The sequence below is a fragment of the Melopsittacus undulatus genome, chromosome 8, assembly GCF_012275295.1.
Source record: "Melopsittacus undulatus isolate bMelUnd1 chromosome 8, bMelUnd1.mat.Z, whole genome shotgun sequence".
Lineage (NCBI taxonomy): Eukaryota > Metazoa > Chordata > Aves > Psittaciformes > Psittaculidae > Melopsittacus > Melopsittacus undulatus.
The window spans coordinates 17,042,931-17,060,653 of NC_047534.1; the positions used below are offsets into that span (position 1 = coordinate 17,042,931).

The window sequence follows — 17,723 nt, forward strand, 5'->3', positions numbered from 1 at the left end:
CCCATGGCCAGGTCCCAGCAAAGGGCTTCACACCCTGCTCCATGCTGGTTGCTGTGGCTCTTGAATCCTTAACTTTGGCAGTGGGCCAATCCCCTCTGCTTGTCCTCAGGGGCTGGAGGGGCTGTGCCTTTCCCAGGCTGCCGCACCTCCCATATCTGGCTTGCTCTGCATTACAAATAGCCCCTTGTCTCATGCCAGGCACTGGCTGGCCTTCCAGTGGCTGTTACAGCACGGGGACCTGGGGCAGTGTGAAATATTCTCCCTCCCTCAAGCTCTTGCTGCCGGCCCTCTGAGATGGTGTTTTCATGGCAGGCTCAGAGGGAGAACCCAGGAGAGCCATCCCTGTATGCCATCAACACAGTGCAGGTCAACGGCCAGGAGAAGTACCTTATAGTAAGTCGGGGCGAGGAGGGAAGGGCTGCTGAGCCTGTCTGACAGCAGGACTGGCACAGTACCTGGTGCTGGTGTTGGAAGTGGCCCATCCTGGTGACACGGTGCTGTGCCACATGGCCTTTCCCTCCCACTCCAGCTGTATGAGGTGGGCACCGACACGACATTCCTGAAGCCATCAGACACAGCCTGTGACGTCGCCTGCTTCATCTACGACCTGAGCGAACCCAGATCCTTCAGCTACTGTGCCAGTATTTATAAGGTGGGTGCAGGGGCTCTGGGGGTTTTCAGCCTCTGTAGCAGCTCCACATCTCCCAGGCTTGGTGGCCTACCCCTTGATGGCACTTCTCCCTGTCTCTGCAGCAACACTACATGGACAGCCAGATCCCCTGTGTCTTTGTGGCCTCCAAGACAGACCTACCAGAAGCAAGTCACCAGCCCGGCCTCTCCCCCGCTGAGTTCTGCTACAAGCACTGCCTCCCACCACCTTTCCTCTTCTCCTGCCACAGCCAGGGGCCACCCAGCACTGCTGTGTACACCAAGCTGGCCACCGCCGCCACCTTCCCGTTAGTATCCTTCCCATGGAGGGTGCTCTTGGAGGGGAGCAGGGCTTGGGGGGCCAGGATGGGCTGTATCCAAACCCAGCCTCTGCCACAATGCCTCGGGTTTGGTTTCTCTGTAAGCTTCTGGTGTCATCTGCTCATACAAGTAGTCAAAACCAAAAGGGCACTTTATTCCCTGCTTGGAGTGGGTGGCAGCTGTCTTCAGCCTTGTGTGTGTCTCTGGCAGATTTATTAGATAGATCCTGCCACGGGAGGTTTTCTTTCTGAAGCCTGAGATGAAACTGCTGAAGGGGAGCAGCCAGCCTGGTTTGCCAAGGCCCACAGAGGGGGGTGGCAGCTATTTTCTCCCGATGAGGTGGATCAGACTGAAAAACGAGGTCAGCAAAGTGAGACCTCTGCTCACACAGCCTCCCTTTGGGAGGGAACAGCACCTGAAAGGGGCTGGATAAGAGGACAGGACACGGCCAGGGACATTTGGGAAGAGGAAGGAGTCTGTGTGTGGCATCACCCTGCTCGAGGAGCAGAGGAGGGGGCTGAGGGTCGGCTCAACACCGTGGGTAGAGCCCTCCCAGGGAGAGTGCGTGGGTGCCTTGGGAGCCAGGCTGGGATTACCAGTGAGTGCTTTTCCCTCCAGCTGCTTTTCAATAAACAACTTTATTTTTAGAACTGACACTTTTTATTTTTTTCCCCTTCTGCAGTATTAAAATTTAAATATTCTTAATATATCTTAGGGTATGTGGTATAAATAAATAACAGCGTAATGGAGGGCCAGGGATTGGCTCTTCCCCCTCGATTTAGTGGGGAATGAATAATGGATATCTCTTTCCTCCTCGGAGAGGAGCATGTTGATGCTGGACAGCACATGTTTAGGAGGGGAATGTGTACACTGGGCATGATGGAGCCTTTTCTCTCCCTGCCCTTCGGTTGGTCTCTGCCTGCATCTGCTCCTGGGTCTGTGTGCACTTGGAGTTGGGAAAGCAGCTTGACCTAGAAAGGCAGCTCCTACCTCATACCCATTATTAGGGGTTGCTGTGCTAGTTCCAGGATGGATAGAGCCACATCTGTCCCACCAGAGGCTTGATGATGATGCTGGGTTCTCCAGTATGCAGGGCAGGGGAGGCTCTCAGTGCTTTCTGCCTCTGTCCCCAGCCTGGAGCTGGCTGTGGTCACTGTCCTTCCTGGGACACCCCAACCTCACTGCATGGGCTGTGGGGGATCTTGCTGTTGGACAGTGTTGCTGTGCACCTTCTCACCAGCCTCTCTTTCCTTGCAGTCACTTGAATGCCGTGGAGCTGGGAGCTGCATCCTTCTGGCTACGGGTGGCGCTGGGGGCCGCAGTGACAGCACTGGTGGGGTTCACACTCTATCGGGTGCTGAGCAAGAACAAGTGAGAGGCCCCTGCAGCCCATCCTGCTGTGACATCAGCCTCCCCCTCCCCAGCACTGCCCTGAGGGGCCCTGCCTCAAGCTGGTCCCTGGTAGGAAATGCTCCTTTTTGCCCAGCCTGGATTGCAGGACCAGTGAAACCAGAGCTCCCAGCACCAGCAGGATCGATCCCCCAGCACTGGCCACCCTGACCCTGCCGTCCTCGCCGCCCCTGCCCAGCTGTCAGGCTGGGGCCAGGCAGCTCCACTGGGGCTCTGCGTCGCTGACACTGGGGGGATCAGCCTCATCTTTTATTCTGTTAATATTTTTTAATGTTTTTAAGCTCAAACGTCAGTGTTTCAGTGGCTGTGGGGCCAGGCACATCCCTTCCCCAGGGGGCTGGGCTGGTGCACTCATTCTGGGGGGCAGCACTCCCAGCAGCAGCACAGCTATCCATTGGGCTTGTGGCTTCAGCCACTGGGGTCACACCTCTGTCCCCGGTCCCTGTGTCACTCAGCCAGCCCTGGGAAAGGCAGACCTCTGTGTTTCGGGGTTAGGATGCTGTGGCTGCAGCCCTTCCTGCAAGGGGAGGGAGTGAGCTCCAGGATCTGTCCCAGGCTCCTGTCTCTTGTTCCAGCACAAACCCACTCTGAGCCCTGCAGTGTGCTAGGCTCCCGTCCCCTTTGCTTTTCATGAGGGCCTGGCAAGTCACAGGACTCATCCTGCTGGCCCCGCTGTGGCTGTCCCCAAGCACAAGGCTCTGGGTGTTGCATCTCCTGGTGCAACTGGAATCTGTTTTCTCCACTGTCCTCTGCCCTCAACCGTGTTAATCCTGTCACTTCAGCTCAATGCAGATCTGGGGCCGGGATCCAACAGCATCCCCTTCTCCATGTCCCAAAGAGCAAGACCAGCCTGTGCCAGCCCCTGCTCTCTCAGCATCCCTGGGCTTCAGGCCTCCTGCAAGGAGTCTGGGTCAGCTCCTGCCTGCCTGACCCCAGCTCCTGTGCTGTGAGCACATTCAGGACAGGTTTTGTTGCCAGCAGCTGCTGGGACAGCACCAAGGTCACTGTCAGAGCTGCTTGTTTGCTGTTTTGTCTGTTGAAACTCCTTGTTGGAGCCTGGAGCCAGCGAGGCAGGTGTCTTCATCCCACTGCCGGTTGGAGCTGCTCTACCATCGGGCTCTCGTTGCTGGCCTGGGGTTTCCGTATCCCTTCTCTGTGTGTGGCTGTTGGCCAGGCCCATGCCCTGTGCTCTGACCCTGCTCCCAGCACCAGTCTCTGCCCGGCAAAGCCACACTTTTAGGTTTGTTCTCTACAGCAGAATAAATTTTTACACACCTTCTCCTTGCACAGTGTGTCCTGTGTGTCCTGGGGAGATGGATGGATCCGGGCTGGGAGTGAGGGCACCCCGAGGGGTGTGCTTTGGGGGTTTGCTCCTGTTCGGAGTAGTTCCAGGGATTTAGGGAGACTGAAGCCTGGCCCTATGGGAGACAAGACCATGTGTGTGTGTCCCAGGGGTGGGAGCCAGGGCATCCAGGAGTGCCGGTGCAAAGATGGGAAGCAGCACTGCCATGTAGGACAGAGTAGGAGATGCCAAGGTGGATGGGACACGTTGTGCTCCCTGGTGAGGCCAAACCAGGCTGGGCCCCACGGGAGCAGCAGGCCCGTGGTGAGTTATTAATAGTGCCAGTGTGCTGGGTCTGTGTGCATGGTCCCTGAGGAAGGAGCCTGGGAACTGACCCCCTGCCTGGCATTCCTGCCTGCACAGGGTGGCCCCATGGCCTGCAGGGCTATGAGGTACTGAGCTCCCCACTTGCAGTGGGGATGAGCTGCAGCCTACAGGTGATACCTGTACTGGGATGGTGGTACCCATGCTGGAATACTGGTACCTGTACTGGGATGCAGGTGCCAGGCACCATACTAGGATGCATATTCTTGTAGCAGGATGCAGGTGCTGTACTGGGATGCAGAAACATGTACCAAGATACAGGTACTATACCAGGATGTGGGTACCCATTCTGGGATGCAGGTATTTACCAGGATGTGGGACTGTACTGGGATGTACATACAAGTGGTGGGATGCAAGTACCTATACTGGGATGTAATAACCATACTGGGATGTCGGTACTATACTGAGATGTGAATACTGTACTGGGATATAGGCACCATACCGGGATACAAGTGCTGTACTGAGATGTGGAAACCATTACTGGAATGTAGGTTCCGGGACTGGGATGTGGGTACCCTACCGGGATGTGAGTACCCTACTGGGATGTGGGTAACCTACCAGGATGTGCGTACCCTACAGGGATGTGGGAACCCTACCGGGATGTGGGTACCCTACCAGAATGTGGGTACCCTACCGGGATGTGGGTACCCTACCGGGATGTGGGTACCTTCCAGGGATGTGGGTACCCTACTGGGATGTGAGTACCCTACAGGGATGCGGATACCCTACCGGGATGTGAGTACGCTACCAGGATGTGGATACCCTACCGGGATGCAGCTACCCTACAAGGATGTGGGTAACCTATCAGGATGCGGGTACCCTACCGGGATGCGGGTACCCTACTGAGATGTGGGTACCTTACCGGGATGTGGGTACCCTCCCGGGATGCCGGTACCCTACTGATATGTGGATACCCTACCGGGATGTGGGAACCCTACTGGGATGCAGGTACCCTACTGGGATGTGGGAACCCTACCGGGATGCGGGTACCCTACTGGGATGTGGGTACCCTACCGGGATGCAGGTACCCTACTGGGATGTGGATACCCTACCGGGATGTGGATACCCTACCAGGATGCGGGTACCCTACAGGGATGCGAGTACCCTACCGGGATGTGGGTACCCTACCGGGATGCGAGTACCCTACCGGGATGTGGGTACCCTACTGGGATGTGGGTACCCTAACGGGATGCGAATACCCTACCGGGATGCAGATACCCTACCGGGATGCGGGTACCCTTACAGGGATGTGGGTACCCTACCGGGATGCGAATACCCTACCGGGATGCGGGTACCCTACAGGGATGCGAATACCCTACCGGGATGCAGGCACCGGCTGCGAGTGCCGGGATCCCTCCTTCCCTCCCTGCTCCTTTCCGGGAGGGCCGCGGGGCGGGTCCCGGTTCCCGGCGGTGGGGGGGGGGCAGTTGTGGGGGGGGCGCTGCGCCGCGCGCTGCGGGGGGGGCGGCTCCGCTCGGTTCCGCTCCCGCCCCCGCCGCCGCCGCCGCCCCGCTGCCACTGGCGGCTCCCGGCGCCGCCGCTGCCGCCCGCTCCCGGGCCCGCCGCAACGCGGGGCTGGCGGGGAGAGCAGCCCCCCCCGGAGCCCCCGCCGCCCGCGCCGCTCCCCTGCCCGGTTCGCCGGCCCCGGGCGCGGGGGAGCGGCGGAGCCCGACACCCGCCGGGTGCATGGACAGGAGCTCCCTGCTGCAGCTCATCCAGGAGCAGGTGAGCGGGGGGGGAGCGCCGGGCTCCACTCGCAGGCGGGGGGCGCCGGGCTCCGCTGCCGGTGGGAGGACGCTCGCCCGCACCGGGCAGCGCTGACCAAGGCTCCGGCAGGCATCGGGCAGCGCTGCCCGCCCAGGGCGGCTCCCGCTCCCGCTGAACATCCCCCGGTGCCCCCGGCCCTGCCCTGAGACCGGACCCCCTCCCCCTGAGACCGCGCAACTCAGCTCACTTGTGGCTGGGTCCCGCCGGGTCCTCCCTCAAGGACGAGAGGTGCTGGGTCCCCCCAACCCCGCCGTGTGCCGAGCGCCGGCGCCGGGCGCAGGATCGGGCCCGGGGCTGTCGTGGAGCTGTGCCCCGCCTCGGTTGGGCTAGGGGGGCCGCATCCAGCCCCGTGACCTGATTGCAGGATCAGGCCGTGGAGCGTTGACGCCTCGCTGGGCTCCGCTGGGATGGGGGAATCGGCTCCTCCGCCGCTGGCACCCAGTGCCCCGAGCGTCCCCCCTTGTGCTTGGCCACCTCGTCCCTCCCTCCTCGCCGGCCCTAGGCCGAACCGGCTGCTCTGCCCTGGGGATGGGGACGGAATTCACTGGGAGTCACTAATATTAACGGCCCCCCTCGCCCCCAACTGGCTCCATGACCTTGGTCTTGTTCCCCAGCCCAGGAGCTGGGGTGCACCCCCGTGTCACCCCAGTTTCACCATGAGGACTCTGGGTGCCTCTGAGCCACTCAGGGATGGGCAGCATCTTCCGAGCAGAGAGTGGGAATTGGGAGAGCTGGGAAGGGCTGGGGGGGGCTGCAGGGCAGCTGCAGGGAGGCAGTGGGGGGAGATGCACCCCAAAAGCAGAGAGGGGTTTCCTGGCTGCTGCTTGGGCTCAGGGGACCATCGAGCTCAGTGTGTGCCAGAGCATTGGGAAAGCATGTGCCAGGTCCCGGTGTGACACATGCACGTGACTCCTGTGGGGCGGCAAGGGGGGCATGTGGGATGGGTGGCACCAGGGAGCTCCTGCACCCCAGCACCTTGGGGTGCTCTGAGGATGTGTTGCTTTTACCCCACATCCTGCATCCCACAGACTGCACCCTGCGTCCCACCCTGCACCCTGCATCCCACCCTGCACCCTGCATCCCACCCTGCATCCCACACCGACCTCAGCAAGGCTTCAGGTAGCCATGCCAGCCTTGGGAAAGAGGCTTTGGCTGTTCCCTGCCTGGAAGGGATGGTCTGCACACCGGGATGGAAGTACGGTCCTGCCCATCCCATGAGGATGAGTTTCCTCGCCTGCATTTCATTCCTTACAGGAGAAAGGTTGAAACCCAACACTCATTTCAGGGTGATGCTGGGGGGTGCAGGTGGTCCACCCCCAGCCATAGGTGCCTTTCTCCCCATCTCCATCCTACTTGTGCCACCCCACAAGTGGGACCACACTAGATGCTCGATGGTGCTGGGTATCAATGGTGCATGGTGCCTGGAGGGCTCAGGGTGCCCCGGCACAGGGTGCCTGATGTGTTGTGTGCAGGATGAGGAGGAGGCTGGTGCCAGGGCTGCGCGTGTGTTTAGCATCGTGGCTTCCTGGCTGTCAGGCTGCTGGCGGCAAGAAATAACTGAGTGGGAGAGTATTGGCTGTGCCATGGGGAGATGGGGATGGTGATGGGGACGCCGGCAGGGCACCGGGGCACCCGCATGGCACCCGCACCATGCTGGGTACAGGCTGTAGCCTCCTGCTAGAGAGGCAGGGGCTGGTGGTGTTGTGAAGCAGCACATGACACCTCCAGGCTTGAGGCCAGGGTGAGAGGCACTGGGTGGTCTCCCTGGGCAATGAGGGAGCTGCATCCTGGTGATGCCTCGTGCCGTGCCCCGCAGCTCGACCCTGAAAACACCGGCTTCATCGGGGTGGAGACGTTCGCCAGCCTCGTGCACAGCCATGAGCTGCCCCTGGACCCTGCCAAGCTGGACATGCTGGTGGCCCTGGCGCAGGGCAACGACGAGGGGCAGGTCTGCTATCAGGAGCTGGTAGACCTGGTCAGTGCTGGGGGGCGCTGGGATGGTTTGGGCACCGGGCACCTCCCTGTGTCCCTGGGGATGGGGTGGCGGGTGCCGGTGTTCCCCAGGGGCTCCCCTGACACGGTGCAGTGATGGGGGTTGCCCAGGCTGGGCTGCAGCACGGGGCGGCCATGGGCAGGGGCTGGGCTGTCCCTGCAGATGAGCAGCAAGCGCTCGAGCAGCTTCAAACGCGCCATCGCCAACGGGCAGCGTGCGCTGCCCCGCGACGTGCTGCTGGACGAGACCGGCCTCGGCTTCTACAAGCGCTTCGTGCGCTACGTGGCCTACGAGATCCTGCCCTGCGAGATGGACCAGCGCTGGTACTTCTACCAGCACCGCGCCTGCCCCCCCCCAATCTTCATGGCAGCCGTCACCCTCACACAGGTACAGCTGCCCTTGGGTGTGCAGGATGGGTGACCCTGGTTGTGATGTGCCAGTAGCCATGGGGGGATCAGATCTGGCATGGAAGGCATAGATGACTCCAATTATGATGTCCTAGTGGCCATGGGGGATGAGATCTGGAGGAGAGGAGATGGGTAACCCCAGCTGTGATGTCTTGACGGCCATGGGGGGATCAGACCAAGGGTGGAAAGGATGGATGACCCCAGCTGTGATGTGTCAGTGCCCGCAGGGGGCTCAGATCTGGCATGGAAGGGATGGGTGATGCCAGTTGTTACGTCCTAGGTGACCAGACAGGGCTCAGACCCAGGGCAGAGGGCATGGATGACACCAGGACAGAGAAACGATGAGGGTGGTGGTCTCAGCGGTGTGTCTGATGGTGGCTGTGGGCTTTGGTGCAGATCATCGTGTTCCTCTGCTACGGGGCCCGGCTGAACAAGTGGGTGCTGCAGACCTACCACCCCGAGTACATGAAGAGCCCCCTGGTCTACCACCCAGGGCACCGCGCGCGTGCCTGGCGCTTCCTCACCTACATGTTCATGCACGTGGGGTAGGTCCCTGCTGCTGGGGTGGACACAACAACAGGTCTGGGGGTACACCCATGGGCTGAGGTGTCCCCTCCTGTGCTGCCCACGCAGGCTGGAGCAGCTGGGGTTCAACGCACTCCTGCAGCTGATGATTGGGGTACCCCTGGAGATGGTGCACGGCATCCTGCGCATCAGCTTCCTCTATCTGGCCGGGGTCCTGGCAGGTGGGTGTGTGGGGCTGGGGGGACAGGACTGTCCCCATTGGTCGCCATCATCAGGGAGATGCCCCCTGATGGGGATGTGGGGCTTGGCTCCTGACTGCTGGGTACCAGCAGCATCGTGTGCCCCAGGGAGGCATCACAGCCCCTGATTGATTAACGTGGACATGATTAATTAATGGCGTGGGGGAGGCCCTGCGCTGAGCCCTGCTGTGCCCACAGGCTCCCTCACCGTCTCCATTACGGACATGCGGGCGCCGCTGGTCGGGGGCTCAGGGGGGGTCTACGCACTCTGCTCAGCACACCTCGCCAACGTCGTCATGGTCAGGCAGTGGGGGGCACTGGGTGGTGGGAGGCAGTGGGGTGGGATGACCTGGGAGGGGGGGATGGCATGGGTGGGTGGCATTGGGTGTCATTGCAGGGTGGGTGACATGGTTGGGTGGATGACGCCTTGGGGTGGCATCACAAGGCGGGCACCATCACGTGGGTGTCATCTTGGGATGAGTGCGGCCAAGAGAAGAGGGGATGCTGGGGGGGATCCATGGGGCCAGAGCACAACTCTGTTAGGGCACACTGTCCCATAGTCCGCCTGTCCATCCATCCATCCATCCATCCATCCATCCATCCATCCATCCATCCATCCATCCACAGAACTGGGCTGGGATGCGCTGCCCCTACAAGCTACTGCGGATGGTGTTGGCGCTGGTGTGCAGTGAGTACCAGGGGCCAGGGTGGGCAATGTGGCATGAGGGGATGTAGTATTGGCTGGGTTGGGCAGTGTGGGGTGGAGGGTGAAGTGTGGGGCAGGGGGATACAGTGTGGGGTGAAGGGTGCAGTGTGGGTCAGAAGGTGCACTGTGGGTCAGAGGGTGCAGTGTGGGGCAGGGGATGCAGTGTGTGGCAGAGGGTGCAGTGTGGGCAGGAGATTCAGTGTGGGTCAGAGGGTGCATGGGGCAGGGGATGCAGTGTGGGTCAGAGGGTGCAGTGGGTCATGGGATGCAGTGTGGGGCAGGGGATGCAGTGTGGGGCAGGGGAATCAGTGTGGGTCAGAGGGTGCAGTGTGGGTCAGAGGGTGCAGTGTGGGTCGGAGGGTGCAGTGTGGGTCGGAGGGTGCAGTGTGGGGCAGGCAGTGCGTGCCGGGGCGCGCTGACCTCCACCCGCAGTGAGCTCCGAGGTGGGCCGTGCCGTGTGGCTCCGGTTCTCGCCGCCGCTGCCTGCCGCGGGGCCGCAGCCCAGCTTCATGGCGCACTTGGCCGGGGCCATCGTGGGCATCAGCATGGGCCTGACGATCCTGCGCAGCTACGAGGAGAGCCTGCGGGAGCAGTGCGGCTGGTGGGTGCTGCTGCTCTCCTACGGCACCTTCCTCCTCTTCGCCGTCTTCTGGAACATCTTTGCCTACGACCTTCTGGGGGCACAGATCCCCCCCCCGCCATAACGTCCCCCCCCCAGCCCCTTTCTGTTGCTCCCCAAAAGCCCACAGGAGGATGAAGGGGGGGGGGTCACACGCGTGTCATGGGGACAGGCCACCCCCTGCCCGCCTGCCCCTCGGTGCTAGCGAGCGCGATGCCCCCCCCACCGCGGGCTGTGTCCACCCCATAACGTACCCCATGGACCCCCCATCGGCTGTGCCCCCCCTCACCCCAACGATGCTCCAGCCCTGCCCCGGCATCGCCCCTCCCCGGGTGCCCGCAGGGCTCTGATGTGCCCCCAGGGATGGAGCTGAGCAGTGGAGACACCCGCTTGCTCCTGCACCCCCTTTCCGGGGGAGGGGGGGCTGAGCTTGCCCCACAGGACCTGCACTTTCACACCAAGGACTGGTGCCAAAATAGGAGCCATTTATTTTTCTATGCCAAAATAACTATAAATAAGAGAAAAAACAGAATAACGGGGGGGGGGGGGGGGGGGGGGGGGGGGGGGGGGGGGGGGGGGGAGGGGAGGGGCGCAGCCGGAGGCGAATGGGCTGAGACCGGCACAACTCGTTTCAGTAGTGCCCCCCCCCACCCCCCCGCTTCGCTGCCACCGCCCTCCCCGTGGCAGGGGCTCGCCCCGGGATGGGGTCTCGGGGGGGGGGGCCCGCTCCGACCCCGCACCCCCCAGTTCCCAATTCCCAGTTCCCAATTCCCAGTTCCCAGTTCCCAATTCCCAGTTCCCAATTCCCCCTTTCCCAACCTTTTTGGAGTATAAATAAATATTTTGCACACTGTCGGGGTGCGTATTTGAAGAAGGAGGGGGGAGGGCCGGGGTGCGTCCCCATCCCTGGTGGATTCAGTGTGGGAATTGTAGCTGGAGGACCTGGGAAGCGGCGGGGGCAGACGGGGCGCTGCAGCCATGGCTGGGCACTGACACCCCCTACCATAAGCACCCAGCCCCAAGCAGCCAACACCTCCCCATTCTCTACACCCCCCATCTGCGCCACACAGCCTTTGTAGGCCCCCTCCCCCCGCTTCCCTTCACGCCCCCCATCCAGCCCCGCACCCCATAGCCCCGTTCACCGCCCAGCGCCCCATAACCCGCATCCAGCCCCACAGTCCAGCCGCCAAAGCTCACCCCCACCCGCCTCCTCCGTTGGCCACGCCCCTTCCCTTGGCCCCGCCCATCCTCATACTGGCCCCGCCCCTTCGCCTGTCGCGCCCCGCCCTCTCCCGTGGCCCTGACCCCCGCAGAGGCCCCGCCCCCCGCAGGCCCCGCCCCCGGAAGCGGCGCGGCGGCTGTCGCAGTGCGCGGCCGGAGCTGTCTCAGCCGCCGGCCCCATCGGGCCGGGCCGGGCGGTGCCATGAAGGGGAAGGAGGAGCGGGAGGGCTGCGCGGCGGGGCCCGGGGCGGCGGGGCCGGGCGCGGGGGGCGCGGGGGGCGGCGGCAGCCCCGAGAAGAGCCACAGCGCGCAGGAGCACAAGGAGCAGGGGAACCGGCTCTTCGGAGGACGCAAGTACCCCGAGGCCGCCGCCTGCTACGGCCGCGCCATCGTAAGTGTCTGCGGCACCCCCACCGGGGACGGGACAGCCCGGGACGGGTCCCCTCCGGCCCCGGGATACCTCCGAGCTAGGCCTGGGTACCCCCGGGGCGGGACCTGCCCTGGCCTGGATCCGCCCCCGGGCCTTGATCCCCTGCCTGGCCCCGTCCCAGCCTTCCCCTTGGCATGAACTGCGCCCCCCAGGCCTGGCTGAGACAGCCCCGCCCTGGGCCTGGCTCCGGCCCCATCCTTGCGCCTGAGTACCCCGGCCTGCCCCGTGCCACGCTCTGAACTGGTCCCCACGGTAGCCCCCCATCATCAGGCTGCCCCCCGGGGTGCTCCCAGGCCGGGCATGGGGCCAGCGGCGTGACCCCCCACAGGGCTGCCCTATGGGGACTGGCCCCGGGTTGTCCTACATCCATCTCAGCAGCTCCCTCCAGGGTGCAGGCTGGTCACCACAGTGACAGTGTTGCGCAGCCGGCTCATCGAGTCACCCTGCTGTCACTGTTGTCACCACATCTCACCCGTGCCAGCAGTTGCCATCCCTGGCCATGACACAAGCGTCTCTTTGCAGAACCGAAACCCCTTGGTGGCTGTGTACTACACGAACCGAGCCCTCTGCTACCTGAAGATGCAGCAGCACGACAAGGCGCTGGCAGACTGCAAGCGAGCCCTGGAGCTCGACGGACAGTCGGTGAAGGCTCACTTCTTCCTGGGCCAGTGCCAGATGGAGATGGAAAACTATGACGAGGCCATCGCCAACCTGCAGCGAGGTGAGCAGGAACGCTGCCAGAGCACCCACTGTGCCCTGCACCAGGAGGCGGCCAGGCATGGCAAGGGGGAAGCCAGATGCTGGCTCTGAGGTGCTCATTCTGCCCCCAGCCTACAACCTCGCCAAGGAGCAGCGGCTGAATTTTGGGGATGACATCCCCAGTGCACTGCGCATCGCCAAGAAGAAGCGTTGGAACAGCATCGAGGAGAAGCGGATCAACCAGGAGAACGAGCTGCATTCCTACCTGACCAAGCTGATCATGGCGGAGAAGGAGAGGTAAGGTGCCAAGGAGCAGCACCCAGAAAAGTCTTTTTAGTGCCGCAAAGCACATTGTGTGTGGTGCCTCCTCCTTCCTTGAGGCACCCAGAGCCCTGCCGCTGGGGCAGCAGCAGGGAAGGGAGTGGTGGTGTCTTCCATCCTGTCCTGATGTCCCTGCTCTGTCCTAGGGAGCTGGCTGAGTGCAGGAAGACTCAGCAGGAAGAGAACGCCGACGAGAGCCGGAGCCGCGTTCAGCTGGCCAGCATCGAGGCCAAACATGTGAGTGTGGTGGTGGGGCTGCTTGTGGGGGCTGAGATAAGCTGGGGGACAGCCTGGAGGAGAGGCTGCATGGAGACCTCAGAGCAGCCTTCCAGTATCTGAAGGGTATATATATAAGGATGCTGGAGAGGGACTCTTCATCAGGGACTGTAGTGACAGGACAAGGGGTAACAGGTTCAAACTAAAACAGGGGAAGTTCAGGTTAGATCTTAGGCAGAAGCTCTTCCCTGTGAGGGTGCTGAGGCGCTGGCACAGGGTGCCCAGAAAAGCCATGGCTGCCCCATCCCTGGCAGTGTTCAAGGCCAGGTTGGATGGGGCTGGGAGCAACCTGGTCTGGTGGAAGGTGTCCCTGCCCATGGCAGGGGGTTGGAACTGAATGGGCTTTAAGGTGCCTTCCAACCAAAACCATTCCGTAATTCTATGATGTCCTTGCCTCATCCTCATGCTGTGGTCAAGGAAGCTGCAGGGCTGTGCAGGCCAAAGTCAGGAGACCCAGGGGCAGAGCATGGCCTCTCAGCCTTTACTGTGTGGTTGGAGCTGCTGGTGCAGGGCTTTTGCATCCCCATGTGATACTGCCCCTGCTCTGTCACCTCAGGTCCCAGCCCTGCCTGTTTGTACTCCTTCAGCTGCTGCTCCTGTTATTCTCCTGTTGATGTCCCAGGGCTCTCAGCCACATGTGGGTCTGGGTGCCAGACTGGCGCCGGGCACTAATCCTGGGATAAAAATAGCCCCTCCTGGAAAGTTATTTTTAAGCTGGATCACTCCTGCTCTGCAGTTCAGCCTGGCTGGGGCTGTGAAGGCAGAGGGGCCACCAGGACCTGCCACAGCACCCATGGGTGGGAGGCCTCGGGGCTGTCCTCTGGGGACCCCCATACACCAGGGTCCCCTTCTCCTCAAGGCCTTCTCTTTCAGGACAAATACCTGGCAGACATGGACGAGCTCTTCTCTCAAGTGGATGAGAAGAGGAAGGTGAGCGTGCCGCGGCCTGCGCTCCCAGCTGGAGCTGCTCGCCATAAACCTGCTGCAGTCTGTGCTCCCACCTCTGCCACATTCCCTGCTCCTTGCTCTGATCCAGCACTACCTCCCAGCCCTCTCTTTGACGCTGGTCTCCCCCAGCCCCTCCTGACCCAGCTCTGCTTCTCTCCAGAAGCGAGACATCCCTGACTACCTGTGCGGCAAGATCAGTTTTGAGCTGATGCGGGAGCCGTGCATCACACCCAGCGGCATCACCTACGACAGGAAGGACATCGAGGAGCATCTCCAGGTACTGCTGGGCTGGGAGAACTGGGGGCTCCCCAGGTCCTGTCCTGCCTGGGCTTGAAGGTAGCTGCCTGCCCAGCCAAGGGCTCAGAAGCTTCCTTGGGCTTGGTCGCGGGTGCCTGCCTGGGCAGCTCCTTGGGGAGGTGTTGGGACACGCAGGAAAGCAGCAGGCCCTGCCCAAAGCGGAGGTGGCTGTTGGCAGGGCCTTGGCCCTGCTCTGGATGGCACTGTGGGAGGGGATGGTGCCTCTGTCCCCTTCCTTCCTCCCCCGGCATGCTCTGCTGGATGCCCCAGGGCTGAGCACGTGGAGTAACCTGTTCACACGGAGGTGTCCTCCCTGCAGCGCGTGGGGCACTTCGATCCGGTGACAAGGAGTCCCCTGACCCAGGACCAGCTGATCCCCAACCTCGCCATGAAGGAGGTGATCGACGCCTTCATCTCGGAGAACGGCTGGGTGGAGGATTACTGAGGGGCCGTGGTCCCGTGCCTGGCACCAGGCCTTAACTTGCTCTCTGGCTCTTCCCCCTCCACTCTGGGTACCCAGAGGCCTGGCGGTGGCTGGGTGAGGGCACACTGTCACCACCTCCCCTTCCTGAGGAGCCGCAGCGGCTGGCTGGGAGCGAAGGTTCCCCAGGCTCCCCTCTCCACCAGCTTTTGTTGACTATGGAGAAGGCTGGCTCATCGCAGCGGCCTGGAAGGTCTCACCATCATCTTCATCGCCCAGAGAGCAGCGTCCCCCTCAGCTCCGGCAGCTGACAATCCCCAAAGATCCCATCCTGCTCCAGGGAGGTGCTGTGAGGAGCCTGCCGGGGTGAGCACCTGCTGTTGGTTTGGCCCCCTTCCTCCCCATGTACATAGTTGTTTCCTTCTCCTGCCTGGCCAGGGTTGAGTCCTGCTCTTCCCTGGAAACAGCCACTTGTGAGAGTGGCAAGGGATTTGCCTTGGCTTTTCCTGGGAAACAAGACCCCTCGGGCTGGATGGGGCTGGCTCATGTGTCCCCTCAGCCCGCTGGGACCGTGGTTCCCTGCAGACAACCACCCGAGTTAAAAAATTATTCTTCCTTCTACTGAAGTCCCTTTGACAAAGACCAGAATCCCACCAGACCTGCACCCGACCCAGGCTCCGGGTGTTCGGGTGGCTGCCGGGCTTCCGAGCACCTCTGGAAGGGGCAACTTCAGAAACACATATATGAAAATAAAATTACTTCAGCAATAAATGTGGAAAATCCAAAGCTGGAGTGGTTCATGGCAGACAGGCAGGGAGAGCCTGGTCTGGGAACCAGGGCCTGTCCCCATGGGCTCAGGCCACCCTGGTGCCGGTGGGGATGGAGCAACACACAAAGCACAATGGCAGAATTACAGCTTTAATCCAAAGGGGAGGGAAAAGACCAGTAAAAAACAGAACTTGAGGTGCTTGGTCCCAACACCTGGTGGCTGCAGGAGCAGGAGGATGGGGATGTATCCCTGTGCTTCCAGCCTTACCCCAGGAAGGTGGAGATGAAGACGCTGGTGTCCAGGTTGAGTGTGGCGTGCCACCAGCGGTCAGGGAAATACAGGACCTGCCAGGAGTGAGCAGGGGGACCCAGTGGTGTCCCCCCCCAAGGGGAGTACAGAGCTGGGGTGCTGTGGGGCCGGCTGGTACTCACCTCCCCGGGACGGAGGGTGCACTCCAGTGGCTGCTCAGCCGGTGGCAGTGTGGGGTACGTGCGGTGGAGCCAGGCCAGTGTTGTCTCGTTGGGGTGGAAGTGGGGTGTTTTCTCAGGTGGGTACAGAAACCAGCGCTGGAAGACACCAGAACACATCCCCCCATCCCCTATTTCCCCTCTAGCCCCTCAGGCTCAGCCATTCCCCGTGCTGGGGGATGCCTGGTGTGGTCTTCACTTTCCCGCCCCTAAACACACCCCCCAAAGCTCACCTTCCTGCCGAAAATCACCTCAGAAAAGCCAGGGCCGTGCCAGTGGAAGGGAACACCAGAGCCTGAGCCTATGGCAGGAGTGGGGAGGTTGGGTGCTGGGGAGAATCCCCCCCACCCTGGGGCTGCCCATACCCACTGTCCTGGCCGGCAATCCCGATCCCACCTGCGATCCCAAAGCTGTAGGCGAGGCTGGTCCCTGGGATGCGGAAGGGGGGGGGCACGTACTGCTGGAAGAGGGGGCCCCACTCCGTGAGGTTGTTGTCCCCGAAGAAGTAGAGGGTGTCTGGGGGGCAGAGGGGGCGGTTGAGCCCAGCGAGGCAGTGGGTACCGGTGGTGTAGAGCGAGAGGATGCTACCCACCACTGCCCAGCCTGCCCGGATCCTGCGGCTCCAGCAGCTGCTCCACGTACTCCGTGAAGGGCACGTCCACTGCGGGCAGGGGCGGGCGTGAGGCCGGTGCCCCCGGACAGGCTCTGCCCGCCGGGTCCCGGACCTCTGCTGCTCACCCTTGCGGTAGGAGTAGGTGTTGGCCGTGCTGAGTCGCACCGGGGAGGACCCGAAGGCCGCCAGCAGCTTCTCCCGGGTGCACAGGGCTCGGAAGGCCTGGGGAGGGAGCGCACAGCAGGGATGGGGTGATGCTGCCGCCGCCGCTCCCGGGGCACCGGGGTGTGTGTGGGTCCCCCAGTCGTGCCCGGACCCTCCCGGTCCCTGTCCCGGCACTGACCGAGTTGTCCGTGAGCCCTTGGAGGATGACCGGCCGGGAGAAAGCGAACCTGGGGAGACAGGGCAGCCACAGCGGGTCCCGCACGGGCGAGCGCACTGCGACCTGCCCCACAGCCGACCCCGGGGCACCGGGACCTGCCTCCCTCCTTCTCTCCCGGCACCCCCGCCTGGGACCCCCTCGGTTCAGCGGCCTGCCCGTACCGCTGAAGGAAGAGGGGGTAGGTGAGGGAAGCGTCTGCCCGCTCTACGGTGCACCGCTGCTCCTCCGGCACTGTGCCCGGCTGCCTGCAACGGGAGGCTCCGCTCGCCACCGGGCTCGGTACCGGCACCAGCACCGGCCCAGCTCCATCCCACACGCTCACCAGCCGCCGCCCGCCGAGCCGGTGCATGCCGCGGGCCGGGCCAAGGCCAGCGGCACCAACAGCGGCAGCAGCCGCCGTGCCGCCGACATCACTGACCGGCACCTGGGACACCGGCGGACTACGCTTCCCAGCAGCCACCGCGGGCTACTCCGCGCACCGCCATTGGCTGGGCGCGCAGCTACGGGTCCCCGCGGGGGCCACGATTTAAAGGAGCCACGGCACCTTAAAGGGGCAACAGGAACGTGTGCACCACAGG

At 62.7% G+C, this 17,723-nt stretch overlaps 4 protein-coding genes across 7 annotated transcripts in view; 3 read left to right on the forward strand and 1 right to left on the reverse strand.

The window, feature by feature from the left end:
- The window catches only part of LOC101881532 (mitochondrial Rho GTPase 2), a 47,864-nt gene extending 44,213 nt beyond the window's left edge, over nucleotides 1-3,651 (forward strand). For all 3 annotated transcript variants that reach the window (XM_031050212.2, XM_034065260.1, XM_034065261.1), the window contains 4 exons: nucleotides 313-393; nucleotides 530-652; nucleotides 754-956; nucleotides 2,227-3,651. In XM_031050212.2, coding sequence (XP_030906072.2) covers nucleotides 313-393; nucleotides 530-652; nucleotides 754-956; nucleotides 2,227-2,344 — 525 coding nt within the window. In that variant the 3' untranslated portion in view covers nucleotides 2,345-3,651. The remainder of the gene's footprint in view (nucleotides 1-312; nucleotides 394-529; nucleotides 653-753; nucleotides 957-2,226) is intronic.
- Nucleotides 3,652-5,689: 2,038 nt separating this feature from the next.
- RHBDL1 (rhomboid like 1) lies at nucleotides 5,690-10,397 on the forward strand. 2 transcript variants are annotated; one of them, XM_034065262.1, is made up of 8 exons: nucleotides 5,690-5,770; nucleotides 7,629-7,787; nucleotides 7,968-8,192; nucleotides 8,609-8,757; nucleotides 8,846-8,958; nucleotides 9,175-9,275; nucleotides 9,604-9,664; nucleotides 10,115-10,397. In XM_034065262.1, the coding sequence occupies exons 1-8, from the start codon at nucleotides 5,732-5,734 to the stop codon at nucleotides 10,384-10,386; spliced, it is 1,119 nt and encodes a 372-aa protein (XP_033921153.1). In that variant the 5' UTR covers nucleotides 5,690-5,731; the 3' UTR covers nucleotides 10,387-10,397. The 2 variants fall into 2 exon arrangements, with proteins under 2 accessions (XP_033921153.1, XP_033921154.1); XM_034065263.1 differs by having other exon boundaries at nucleotides 5,717-5,770; nucleotides 7,629-7,760; nucleotides 10,115-10,386.
- A 1,271-nt stretch (nucleotides 10,398-11,668) lies between these two features.
- Nucleotides 11,669-15,700, forward strand: STUB1 (STIP1 homology and U-box containing protein 1). Its single transcript, XM_034065267.1, has 7 exons — nucleotides 11,669-11,913; nucleotides 12,475-12,673; nucleotides 12,783-12,948; nucleotides 13,119-13,209; nucleotides 14,122-14,178; nucleotides 14,357-14,473; nucleotides 14,813-15,700. Exons 1-7 carry the CDS (start codon nucleotides 11,725-11,727, stop codon nucleotides 14,936-14,938), a joined length of 945 nt encoding a protein of 314 aa, XP_033921158.1. The 5' UTR covers nucleotides 11,669-11,724; the 3' UTR covers nucleotides 14,939-15,700.
- Nucleotides 15,701-15,811: 111 nt separating this feature from the next.
- Nucleotides 15,812-17,583, reverse strand: JMJD8 (jumonji domain containing 8). Its single transcript, XM_034065271.1, has 9 exons — nucleotides 17,468-17,583; nucleotides 17,307-17,390; nucleotides 17,107-17,155; nucleotides 16,889-16,985; nucleotides 16,743-16,811; nucleotides 16,547-16,666; nucleotides 16,384-16,451; nucleotides 16,115-16,249; nucleotides 15,812-16,027 (listed from the first exon to the last, which is right to left on the reverse strand). The coding sequence occupies exons 1-9, from the start codon at nucleotides 17,554-17,556 to the stop codon at nucleotides 15,947-15,949; spliced, it is 792 nt and encodes a 263-aa protein (XP_033921162.1). The 5' UTR covers nucleotides 17,557-17,583; the 3' UTR covers nucleotides 15,812-15,946.
- Nucleotides 17,584-17,723: the final 140 nt, after the last annotated feature.